The 11,985-nt window shown below is 48.8% G+C and overlaps 1 protein-coding gene across 1 annotated transcript in view; it reads left to right on the top strand.

Moving 5' to 3' along the window:
- Nucleotides 1-699: 699 nt before the first annotated feature.
- The window catches only part of PDLIM4 (PDZ and LIM domain 4), a 50,754-nt gene continuing 39,468 nt past the window's right edge, over nt 700-11,985 (top strand). The window contains exon 1 of the mRNA XM_026858483.1: nt 700-898. Coding sequence (XP_026714284.1) covers nt 806-898 — 93 coding nt within the window. The 5' untranslated portion in view covers nt 700-805. The remainder of the gene's footprint in view (nt 899-11,985) is intronic.

The following is an 11,985-nucleotide window of genomic DNA, read 5'->3' as shown; positions in this document are numbered from 1 at the left end:
ACGGGGAAGATCTGCGAGCCCGGGGCTGCCCCAGGGCCCCCTGCGAAGACACGGTAATGCCGGGGTGCACTGGCCAAGCAATTCCCAAACGGCCTTAAAGCCAACCTGGTTATTTTCTTGGAAATTTATCTTTCAGCCAAGGGATAACCATGAAGGATTCTCAAACTGCTTTAAACCCAACCTGATTATTTTCATGGAAGTTCATCTTTTAGCCAAATGAGAACCACAAAGGATTCCCAAACTGCCTTAAATCCAACCTGATTATTTTTGTGGAAGTTCATCTTTTGGCCAAGTGAGAACCACAGAAGATTCCCAAACTGCCTTAAACCCAGCCTGATTCTGTTCTTGGACATTTATCCTTCAGCCAAGAAACAACCATGAAGGATTCCCAAACTGCCTCAAATCCAACCTGATTATTTTTGTGGAAGTTTATCTTCTGGCCAAGTGAGAACCACGAAGGATTCCCAAACTGCCTTAAACTCAACCTGATGATTTTTCTTGACATTTTCTTTTCCCCTTCAACATACCGCCGGCACCGAATAAACCAGCCGCGACTGAACTTTCGCATCATTTTCCTTCCACTCCAAGAGCCCGAAGGCGCATGTACTACCGCGAGCAGTCGCTCCAAACCCCACTGATAGAAGCGTGAGGGGAAAAAAAAAAAACAAAACCGACTTAAAGCTCCCCCCGCCGGGGCCGGGCCGGGACCGCCTCTCCGGGGCGTGTCGGGGAGGAGGGACCGACCCGTCCCGGCGTTTAGAGCCGGCACGGAGGGGATCGCGGGTGGGAGCGCCCAGTCGCCGCGATGTCCCACTCGGTGGCCCTGCGTGGTCCCTCGCCGTGGGGGTTTCGTTTGGTGGGTGGTAAAGATTTCAGCGCCCCGCTGACCATCTCCAGGGTGAGCCGGGACTAGGGGGTGGGGGTGTGTTGGGGTGGGGGGTGAGCGGAGCGGGGACCGACCGCAGCGATGGGGCTGCGGGAACTCCCTTTAAAATCTTCGGGGCGGGTCTTTTAAAGTCTATTTTATTACGTATTCCCCCCCAAATACAAACAAATCAGTGCCCCCCTCTTACCGCAGCGCTGCCTCAGCCGCTCTTCCCTGTGCTGAGGCACAGCAGACAGCGTTCTCCCGGCTTTATTTCTTCGGATGTTAATTCATAAAGATCTGCTTTCAGAGTTTCTAGTGCTCAGCACTACAGAGGGCTTGGACTTGTGCCCTGGACCGAGTTCACAGGCTGTTGGTTGGGTGGTTGGTTTTTATTTTTTTTTTTTATTTATTTTAGGAAGGCACAAGTAAAGTCAGTAAGAAGTTTCTCTGCGCAGGCTGCTGCGTTGTGGGGTCCCTGTGGGCTGGTAGTAATTACTGTGTAAGTGTACTCACACTTGTATTTTAACCTCACAGTGATGTATTCTGGAAATTTCTTTGCTAAGACACCGCGGCTAGCTTCAAACAGGCTTTGTGTGTTAGCTCTACGTGAAAACAAACCATCCGCTGTGCAGGGCGAGGTGCTGTGATGGGCTGGGTGATGGATGAGGTGCTGGGCACGTTACTGCGGGCGCTGGTGTTTTCATCACCATCGGGCTCCCCGGGAAAGGGCCGGACACCCAGAGCTGCCCTGCTTGGCCCAAACTGTGTGTTGCTGAACTCTCCCGGGCAGCCGCTGCTGGAGCGCTTGAACAAAAACACCGAGAGGATTGAAGGGCTTTGAAAGGAGCTATAGCTGAGAAATGTTGCCATAACGCGTGCAAGCTGTTTGCTGTCTTTTCAATCCTCTGCCAAAGCTGTGACAGAAAAGGGAAAACACATACCCCGAGTTTGAAGAAATAATTATGGAAGAGAGTGTGTTTTAAACAAGCTTGGTTTGTATTTGAGTTCAAATGTGCCCATTACACAGCTTCATGCCTCTGGTTTTGGGCTGTCTCTTACCAAGTGTCCCAGCCAGGGCTTTTTTGGAGGAGTAGCAGGAGGAGACGGATGGAGAGGAGGGAAGGCTTGGCTGGGGGAAGGCCGGGGTGGTGCAGGGAGCAGCAGCCGACAGGGTTGGGCAGGCACCCGCACACAGCTGGGGTGTCTGTGCTGAGCAGGGAGGCTTTTGGGGCTCAGCGTTCACCTCCCAGGCACGGGGAAGTTGTCTTTCTGCCCTGGTAATGTGGGATGTATCACAACAAACCACCAGATCGCCTCTCGGTGGCTGTAAAAACGTTCCCATTGTGAAGGTGGACGTGTTCATTTAGCCAAGGGAGCCTGTTTTCCTGTTAACTTTGAAAACAGTTTGGTTTAATGTTAAACAAGAAAAAACAAAGTCTGCTTTTGCCTAGGCAGGTGGCTTCCCAAATTCCTCGTTTGATTCAGCAAACCTGGGAGGTGTGAGGTTAATTCTCATCAGGCCAGTCATGCTTTGGATCATGATGAGCTGTAACACAAGTAGCAGTTGCTGAGTGTGGCAGCCTCTTAAATTAAATCCTTTTTGATTTCTGCTCCCACCGAAGAGAGGAGTGATGCTCTGATGTGCTGGACTCTAACAGCTGCTCCCCGAGGGTGATAAACAACGCGCTGGGGTGTCAATCCGGGTGGAGGGTGCTCTGCTTGGGCTCTAGTCTCTCAACACAAGAAGAGACCTCACTGGCTTTGGAAATAATAGCTGGAAACGTTAAAATTGGGGAAGAAGTGGCTTCTGCCGTAGCTCCCAGCAATGGGGATACAGGAAGGGGCTGCTGGGGGCTCCCTGGGAAGCCAGCGCTTTGCTGGGTGGTGGGTCCGTGCAGCTCTGCCTCTTTGGAGAGGGCTGAGTGTGGCTGGCGTGGCGCCATCTTCACTTTTGTTCTGTCGCTGTCTAGTTAAACAATTAGTTTAATTGTCTAACAAGGAGATCTGTTCTTTCCAGCTCGAAACCTGGGCAAGGGGGCTGGGGGCTGCAGGGGGGAGCCTCTTGTAGCCTAATGGTTGTGGGTTTTGACTTCTGCTTAATAATTTATATTAAAGTGCCATTTAAATTACAAAAATATTTTGAAAAGCAGGAATTCTGTGGGGAGGTGGGGCCAGACTCTGGGAGTCCGACATCCAGCAGCGAGGCCAAGATGCTGACATGCTCCAGGTGGGATGGGCTGCCTGGGGGGGGGGCAGGTTTGCTGCACCCCTCTTCTGTGCCCAAGGGGGGCTGAGAACTGACGTGCCCCAGGGTGCTTGGGCTGTAGCTCTGCAAGCAGCCTACCTGGACTAGTTATGTTGGGAATCCGTAGGTTGCAGTTTGGGATTTGAGGCATCCAGAAGCCACCCACGTTCAGTTCTGGGTGCCAGAGGCTGGCTGCCTGCTTTTAAAACACAAGTTCATGTGTAGAAAAAAAAAAAAAAACAAACCCGAACAATTATTTAGTCATTAATAGGTCGGTCTTCTCTGCTCTTTGCTAAGCTACTACAGGAAACAATTTCTCCACAGGCCCCTCACAATGCTTTGCTGCCTGCCAGGGGACCCTAGAAGGGTGCAGCTGCTTCCCCAAAGCCTGTCGGAGCGTCCTTGCTCCAGGTGAAGCGAAGGCAAAGGTCCTGAATGTTGCGTTAGTGAGATCTGAAGCTGAGGCATTACTGCTGGAGGGGAAATAATGCAGCAGTCAGTGTGAAGCTGAAGGTAGTCCCCAAAAGTGGCTTGTGGCAGCATTATCCAGGGATAAACTTGAAAAAACATGGATTTGGCAGCAAGGAAAGTAATGATCACCCAGTCCTGCTTTGGAATGGGACTTGACTCACTCGGCAGGACTTGCTTTAGCCTGTAGCCCCCTGTGAGGTCACTGCGTTTGTGCAGGTGCAGCTGATGGTGTTGAGCCCGTCCCCTGCAGCTGTTTCAGATACACTCACGAAATCAAGGCGTGATGTGTTTTCCTTGAGAGCAGGTCACCTCCCTCTGTGGTTTGATCAGTCTTAAGCGACAAGTGGTAAAGATCTGATCGCCCAAATGAGTGGGAACAGCTGATGCTGAGCACTGCCCTAGAGAGACCAGGGCTGCGGCTGGAATCTTCAGTATTCAGGCAAGAGAAATACAAACCCCGAAGGGTGTGCTTAGGGCATCTTTACAAGTGGTCACGTAAAAACCTAGGTGTGTTAGCTGCCCTTTTTCCCCCCCCTGTTTCTTCTTGCATTTTTGGGGGACCCAGATGAGCAGGGTTGGAGTTTGCTGGGCTGGTTTGGAGACAGTTTGGAGAAACCCACAGTTACAGTCAGCTAACACCGGGTGTAGTACATCACATAACTAATAATGGTGCCTCCTCCTAGTGATATTTATAGGGGTAGGGGAATGACCTAAAACATCTGCTTAGAGTTGGCCTTAATGACTTGATAGAAAGTGCTTTTAAGACTTAATCTGGTAGCTGACAGCTGTTTTTCCTTGATTGGGCAGGTTAACAACTGGAGATTGCGCTTGCCCTCTGTGGGAAAGGGGCTTGGACTCAAGGTAGCAACAGCATTGCCTTTGACCAGCGGTGGAGTAACTTACTCAGCTGCTCTCAGTGTTGCGCTTGTAACCACATCAGTGAGTGCTGCGGTTCTGTGTGGGATCACAGTTGATGTACCCCTTGCCTGGGATTAAAAGATAATCAGTCATTAGCGTAACTAGAGGAGCTGAATGCATTTAATCACTTGAACTTGCTTGTCCAGCTCCTAGACCAGTCAATGTTGTCACCTACCCAACCCTGCCGGTGTTAAGCCAAGCACTTGCTGCTTTCAGAATCATAGATAAATTGTTTGGCTAAACAGATAACTGACGAATGGACTGATTCAGGTATTTTAAAAGAAGTTTTAAATATAGATTTTTCCTTTATCTGCTGGCTTTGACATCAGTTTACTCGCTAGCAGAGCAGCAAAAATGGATTTTTCAGTGTTGTCTTGGAACTGTAACACAAGAAGGGTGAGAAATAATTGGTCTGCGATCCATTATCCAGGTATTGTTTGAGTTAAGGTTGACTTTTAAGCTTAAGTAGCTTTTGTATTTGAGCAAATACGCATCCTGTTAAAGGTTAGAATACTCGGGAAGGAATTCTGCTGAGGGAGGAATTCCAGTAAAAGTTCTCTTGTTGACTCCATTTTGGGGCAGTCGGTAAATACCTGAGTGCGTTGCTGTGATCCCACTTGCATGCAGAGTACCTGCTCCGAGCAATAATTTTTGGGGTGGCCTGCGAGGCTCGTTCTGGGGGGTTTGGGTGGTGGAGCACGAAGGGCTCTGCAGGCCTGTGGCAGGGCAGTGCTGGGGGTCCGGGTTTGGTTACCCCAGGAACTCCACCTTTGTCGGCAGAGAAGGCAAGAGCCAGAGATGCCAGCAAAGGGAATGGGGCTTTTTTTTTTTTTTTCTTTGCTTCCCATAAGGTTTTTTTCCTGGTTTTATGTGTAGCTGGTATGTATTTGATTGTTTATTAAATGGACAGGATGCACTTTCCATCCAGAGCTCCCAAGTGGACTGGAGAAGTTGCTCAGTGTCAGTGAATCCCACCACTGGGACCCCAGCTGAATTCTGCTGACTTCTAGTGCTTTTATTGCCTGTATAGAGGTGCTGGCTCATAACGTTTGCTATAACATAATAGTTCAAGTGGGGTGATTCCTTTTAAGTGGAAGGAGATAGTTTTGCTCGTTGGGTTTTTTGGGTCTCATCATCCTTCCCATGACTGCTTGTTGTAAAGTCTGGAGGGAGAGGTCTGGGTGGTTACACTTGAAGCTGTAGTGGTGCTTAACAGTTAATCTGAACTACAGGTAGGAACTGAGGAGAGTATGTAACAAATATACTTGCTGCTGAAGTTATTCTATCACTGAGGCTTTATTTAATAACTGAAAGAGAGGAATAAATGCTTGTGCTGGTTCAGGAGACAGTAGCGGTAGAATATGCTGGAATGAAAGCCTAATGCTAATTACCATAATCAAGCACACTGATAATCCAGAGCGGGGAAAGCAGGCGGAAAGAATGATTCATGTAGGTCCATTCATGTAAGGTCTGACCTTGGGGCGAGTTTAGCAAAATAAACCCAGCACACCCTTGAAGACACTCAGGCCTCTGCCAGGCTGAACGAAGCAGAATGGGCTCAGCGTAAGCGGGGGGGTTTAGTGTTGGGGTGAGGGTTTGCTGTGGCTTGGGTTGGTTGTTTTGTGGTTGGTTTTTTTTTTTTTCCTTTTAAAGGATGGTGATGTCAATTTTTTTCTAACTTCTTGAAGATCGGAAGATTGCCTGTTGGGACAGGTATTGAGTTGTTTTGGAAAAGTACATGGTTGCATCCCGCTTGGTACAGGGATAAAAGAGAATAAAGTTAGACAGCAGGCTTACTCAAATGGCCCTGTTAGTGTAGGAAGCATGCAAAGGGAAATATATGCCTTTTTTTTTTTTAAAAGATATTTATTGCTATATAGCACAACAGATAGTGATAATCCTGGTCCTGCTTGGGTAGATCAGTCCTTTAATACAAATAGGCCATTGTGGATTGTGTGGAATTAGTGCAGACTGCTGCAATTTAAATTTTTTTTTTTTTTGGTAGCTTGGGAGGAAAATGCATATCACACATCTGCAGGAGTCATGTGGCAAATCCTAGAAGGCACAAGTCCTCTTAAATATAGTCTTTCTAATTAAATTTGTTTGATTTCTAAGCTCTTAAAATGCATTGAGTCATGGTTCTTAGACACCCAAACACTTGGTAAAAATGTTTTTATATTTTAAGTCATCTGTGCCCACAGGTGCTAGAGTGTGAAAGGAAACAGTAGATCTCTCAAGATCTGGTAGTGTTGATAAAAACCCTAAAACAAACTTGTTCACAGAGGATACTCCGCTTGATTTGTTGTCAGTGCAGCACTGCCAGACACGTACAGGAGCGAACTGCAGAGTATTTAGCCAGAGCTTGTTGATGCAGTTGGATTTGTACGCCGCTGTTAACGCCACGCTTCCCCAAGCCCTGGGAGATAACGTTATGTTTGGTTTCTACTTCAGGACTCGCACAAAAACTTCAAATAGACCCGGGATTCATCCAGTTACTTGGAGCAATTGCAAAAATGTCGAGCCGCAGCGTGACATTCAAGTAGCTTTTACAGCCAGCAGAGACCTAAAACAAACCCCACTTTCTCACCATAGAGAACAGGGCTCTATTTAATAATAATAATAATAAAAAAATTTCTGTGCAAGAGTATTTCAGCCAATGAATTTTCCAAACATCATAAAGATGTCTCAAAGCCCGCGCCACACTCAATCTTTCTTGTCAACCCGAGCAATTCAAATTCACACCTCGAGTAGTTTTACGTCTTGTGTGGACTGATAGCAGATTACGTGCAAGTGACGTTTTACAGTACAAGCTTCGGAAAACAAAGTATACCAGCTTGAAGAATATTTAAAGTAATTATTCTTAATCATCAGATACGGGCAGTGCACAATTAAAAGAGAAACTCTCTCAAACAGTCGAATCCAGGAGCCTTCAGTAACAGACACGGAGTAGCTGCTCGGCTGGGAGGTTTGCAGGACGCTGGCTCTGAATGCTGTCGTTCATCACAAGCCACAAAACACTTCCCAGAGGCCTTTAGCACAGGTAAAGCTTCTGGTATTATTAAAAAAAAAAAAAAAAAAAAAGACAGACCAAACCCCACAAAATATCTCGCGGTCTGTGCGAGATTAACGCCTTGTGCCTCGCGAGGACGGAGCTTCAGGTTTGCTCGCCAGATGAAGTCAGAGCTTTTGGGTTGGAGAATTTTCTTCTGTTTGGAGATAACCTCTGTGGCCGCTTTCCTTTGGATTGGAAAGTATCGACCCACCTTCCCGTCTGAGAAGGGCGGTGGTTTGAAAGGGAGAGTCCCAAAGCACCCAGGGGTTTCTCCACAGGAGGGTTTAGGGAGCCCTGCTGCTGCTGTGAGGTGTCTGAGGAGGGGAGGCTTCACGGGGGCGCTGGGCACTGCGCCTCTGAAGGAGATTAAGTGATTAGGACCATAAATGCTTTCTCTGATGGTGCCGAATGGGGTTTGCGGAGTGGTGCGTGCGGTGGTGTGGTGTCTCGGGGAGGGCAGTGATGCTCCGAGCGTGCCTACGTCGGGGTTAGCCTTGCTCCCCCAGGCAGCAGAGGAAGCATAAAGCAGATTTAAGTGTAGCAGCAGCCACCGTGGATAAGAATGGGCCATTCTGGGTAGTAAAGCAGCATATCTGTAACTTATCCTTGGAGGAAGGGGTGAGCAGGCTCCTGGGGACCGTGAAGGTGGTGGGCAGCGTGGGGTGCTGTGGAGTTCAGGGTGCTCCTGGGCTGAGCGCGGCGAGCTTTTGGCAAAAGAAGGCAGAGGTGAGTGTCTGAAGGAGCTGTGTCTTTGTCAACCAGCATTTTGAGGTTTGCACTCAGGATATGTGGTTGGCTGCTCTAAAATTCATCTCTGCTTTAATTGATTCTCAGCCTTTTCTTTGTAGAGACCTCACCCTCTGAGCTGAATTAGGATCTACGCTACCAATCTGAGTCTAAATTTGGAGTTGGATTCATCAGTACTTGGATTGAAAAAGATTTTCAAGTGTCTTGCCTTTTATAACACTCATACTCTGGTTCTTTCCCTTTTATGCTCTTAAACTTCTCCTTTTCTTCAGTAGCTAAATTAAATTCATGTTGCATAAACAGTGCTCTTCATTTACTGGGCTGTGGAGAATACCTAAATAATGTCTCGATACGCTGGACTTTTTATAAGCAATTAGAAAAACGTGAATGGATTGGCAAGGATTGTATGTCGGTTCCAGGCACAATGCTTTGAAAAGCTGAGGAGAACCCCTGGAAAGAATGCTTACAGGATTTCGGGGAATTTATCTTCCTTAGTTAGTCATTTAACTCTTGCTTCTTCCTGTTTTAAAAGATATTGCTACTGTAAGATCATCTGCCGCCTCGTAGCGTGCTTCCTGATAACAGAACAGGCTGGCTTTGTTCGAAAGCTGAGAATTTTGTCACGCTATCTTGAAAGCTTCTCGAAGGCTTTAATCAGGCCCTTTTGATCACGCTCGCAGAACAGAAAGCTTCCTGACTTGCCTGTAACAAACTACCCTTGATTAAGAGTTGTTGGTCTGTGTAGGCTTGTATGGGCTCGTGTGGTTTAACCCATTAAATTCTGGGGAGATGGCTTCGTTAATTGATGGGATGTGGTGTGTTTTGTTACAGTAGTGCTTTTTGAAAAAAAAAAAAAAAAGTGAAGGCGATCTGGCAGAGAGAAAGCTGCCTTTCTTATGTAGGTGTGGTTGGCCTGAATAAGTACCTTTTGTTGATTTGAGTAAAAACTACTGGGGCAATAAATACGGAGTTCTTTCCAGTGGCTGTGCTGAGACCTGTGCGGGCAGTGAGATGGAACCATGTCCCTTGTCCTTGGGTCCAGACACGGGTGATGTTACAGAGGCAGGTTTCTGGGGAAAAGAGTGGAAAAAAACCAAAAACCCACAAACCAAAATAAAAACCAACAAACACCACCAAACAAAAGGGGGGGCTTAAGTTACCGTACGTTACCTTTCAGTAAAGCGTTGATCGTTTCAGCCTGTGGTGTTGGCCCAGTTCTAGAGATGGCTTGAGCCGTGCGGGGTTGTCCCTGCGTGGCCGCAGGATGCGCGCAGCGACCGCGGGGCACTTTGCCCTCTGAGCCTTGCTCTGGTCTCGCAGCCCTGGCACGCTTCAGTGCTTTGATCTCCAGGGGGGGAAAGTAGAACACGACCTGTGTTTCAGGAGTAAACTCCTCTCAGTGCACATCATCGTGCTTAGTAAGTGAGTTTGCACGGCTTCCAACACCAACTGGCTCAGGACAACAGTTGCCTTGATGTGCTTTATTTTATTGTCCTGCTGTCAGATGCTAACACTTAGTAAATCCTAACGCGGCTCCGGTGGCCAGATAAGATAGCTGCTGCTGGCTTTGGGGGTTTTCCAGCCTGTTCCATAGCATCAGAGTATCCACTGGGCTGGGGGGGCGCTGCTTGAGGCTGGTCCCGTTGGAGAGGAGAGAGGTGGGCAGTAATCTTGGGAAAAGTGGTGGGGAAAACAATTGGAAAAAGTTTATTTAAAAAAAATTGGTCTGTAATTGTGCAAATAGAGTTCACTAGTTGATGACTTGGCAAAAGGAGGTAACTGACTTGTGGGGTGTTGGGCTGGTGCTACAGCCTGTGGGTCGCGTTTCCCCCCGTTGCCCTCAGCGCGGGGGTGATGCTCACAGCTCTGAGCAAACCTCCTGCGGTGACAGAGGGGGCAGAGGACAGTGGGACAAGGGCTGTTAGTGGGGTTTCTTGCTCCAAAATTCTCCTTTTCCTGCTGGAAGAATATGAAAGGACTGAGACAGGCACCAATATTTGACCTCTAGTATTTTTTTTGAAGCACAGTGCTATGTGGAGGTCATACAAAGGCGTCACGGATGAGGCTTGTCCTGAGGGGATTAGGGAGAATAATACGCTTTTTGGAAAAGGGGGGAAAAAAAATACATTCTGGCTTTCTGCTGGAGCGGATCTCTGCAGGGAGAGGCTGCTCTCTGTGCTCTCAGGAGCCTGGAGTTACTTACTGAGGGCACACGCTCTGCAAACCCCCACGATCCTGCTGTTAGAACAGTGTCAGCTCTGCGTGTGGGTTGTTTCTTATAGTGCTTTGTTTACAAATATTCTTACGCATCTGCTTTTTTTTTTTTTTTTTTTGGTGAGAAATGAAGAAGCAGCTCCTTATTTTTTTTGGAGGGGTGAAATGCCGAACAGTGTTCTCTCTTGGCTTGACTGAATTTTGGGAGAGCACTAGAAATGCCAGGCGTTTACGCCGCCTTTGCGGAGCAGACGCCGTGTTGTGCGTGCGCGGTCGCCTCGGGCAGAGCACACGCCAATGTGCTTCTATGGGCATAAAAGGAGCTGCAAAAACACGAGTGCCAGTGACCTCCCAGCACACCGACTGGCCCTGCACCTATTTTGGGCTCCGTTCCTTCCTGCTGAAGATGCAGCAGTGGTTAAGTGATGGGTAGTGGCCATTCCACGTATAGTGGTGCGTGGGATCTGCTTAATCATCTCATGAATAGCTCGCCACCAGCTAACTCCATCCCTCCCCTGACCTAGATTACTCGGAGTTGCTTTGATTCACCCTCAGAAAACAGCTCAGCTCTGCTGGATTGCATCCCAGGCCGTGCTTAAAAAACTGCTGAGCACCAGGGCTGGACAGGGGAAGAGGCTGGATGGCACCTGGGAGTGGGAAGGTGCAGAGGGAAGGTCCTCTCCCCTCTCACGGCCAAGCTGTGGGCTTGACTAGGGTGTCCTGGGCAACTTCAGCCCAAATCTTCACCAGTTGGCTTCGGATTGATGTTGGCGGGAGAGTGTCTCCAAGCGCGGGGCAATAACTGGCAGCGTGAGTTAACTGGTGGCTGGGAGCTCACGTCTGTGCTGCTTCATTGCCGTACCGAGTTGTGGCTCTGGGAGCTCGGAGCTTCCAAATGAGGCAGGATTCTTGCCTGGTTGAAAAAGACAGACCTTTAGGGGAACTTTAATGAAAATATTTACGTTTCTTTAAACCTGAGGTGTTTGCAGTGGGTTTGGCTCTCGGGGCCGTACACTTGACTGCTCTGAACATGTACTGAGGTTGCTGTCACCCCGCGGCACAAGCAGAGCCCTTTGGGAGCTGTGGCCGTGCAGAAATTGAGACCCCATGAGCTTCCAACACTACGAGGGCTCAGACCGCCCCGTCCACCCGTGTAACTCTCCCCCAGCACCTTGCTCCAGCCCTGAAATACCAGCACCTGTGGGGCAGCAGGGTGTGAGGGGCTGGGCTGGCTCCTTGCTGGTGTGTAATTGCCCTTCTCGAGCTCTTTGCTGAAGGACAAAGCAGACAAACAGCCCAAATCCTGGCAGGAGCCCAGCGTGGGCAGGCTGCGGCATGGCACAATGGCACACGCAGGGCGCAGCGGGGCTGGGGCGTGGAGGCCGTGTTGGGCCCCACTTGGGGCTCTGCTTTGGGGCACTCGTGTTGCCGGTCGAAAGGCAGCGTGGCAGTGGGGGGATGCAACCTGTC

Source organism: Athene cunicularia (genome assembly GCF_003259725.1).
Source record: "Athene cunicularia isolate RWA chromosome 13 unlocalized genomic scaffold, athCun1 chr13_part1, whole genome shotgun sequence".
Classification (NCBI taxonomy): domain Eukaryota; kingdom Metazoa; phylum Chordata; class Aves; order Strigiformes; family Strigidae; genus Athene; species Athene cunicularia.
The sequence above is the reverse complement of the archived record's forward strand: the minus strand, read 5'-3'. Positions and strand labels throughout refer to the sequence as shown.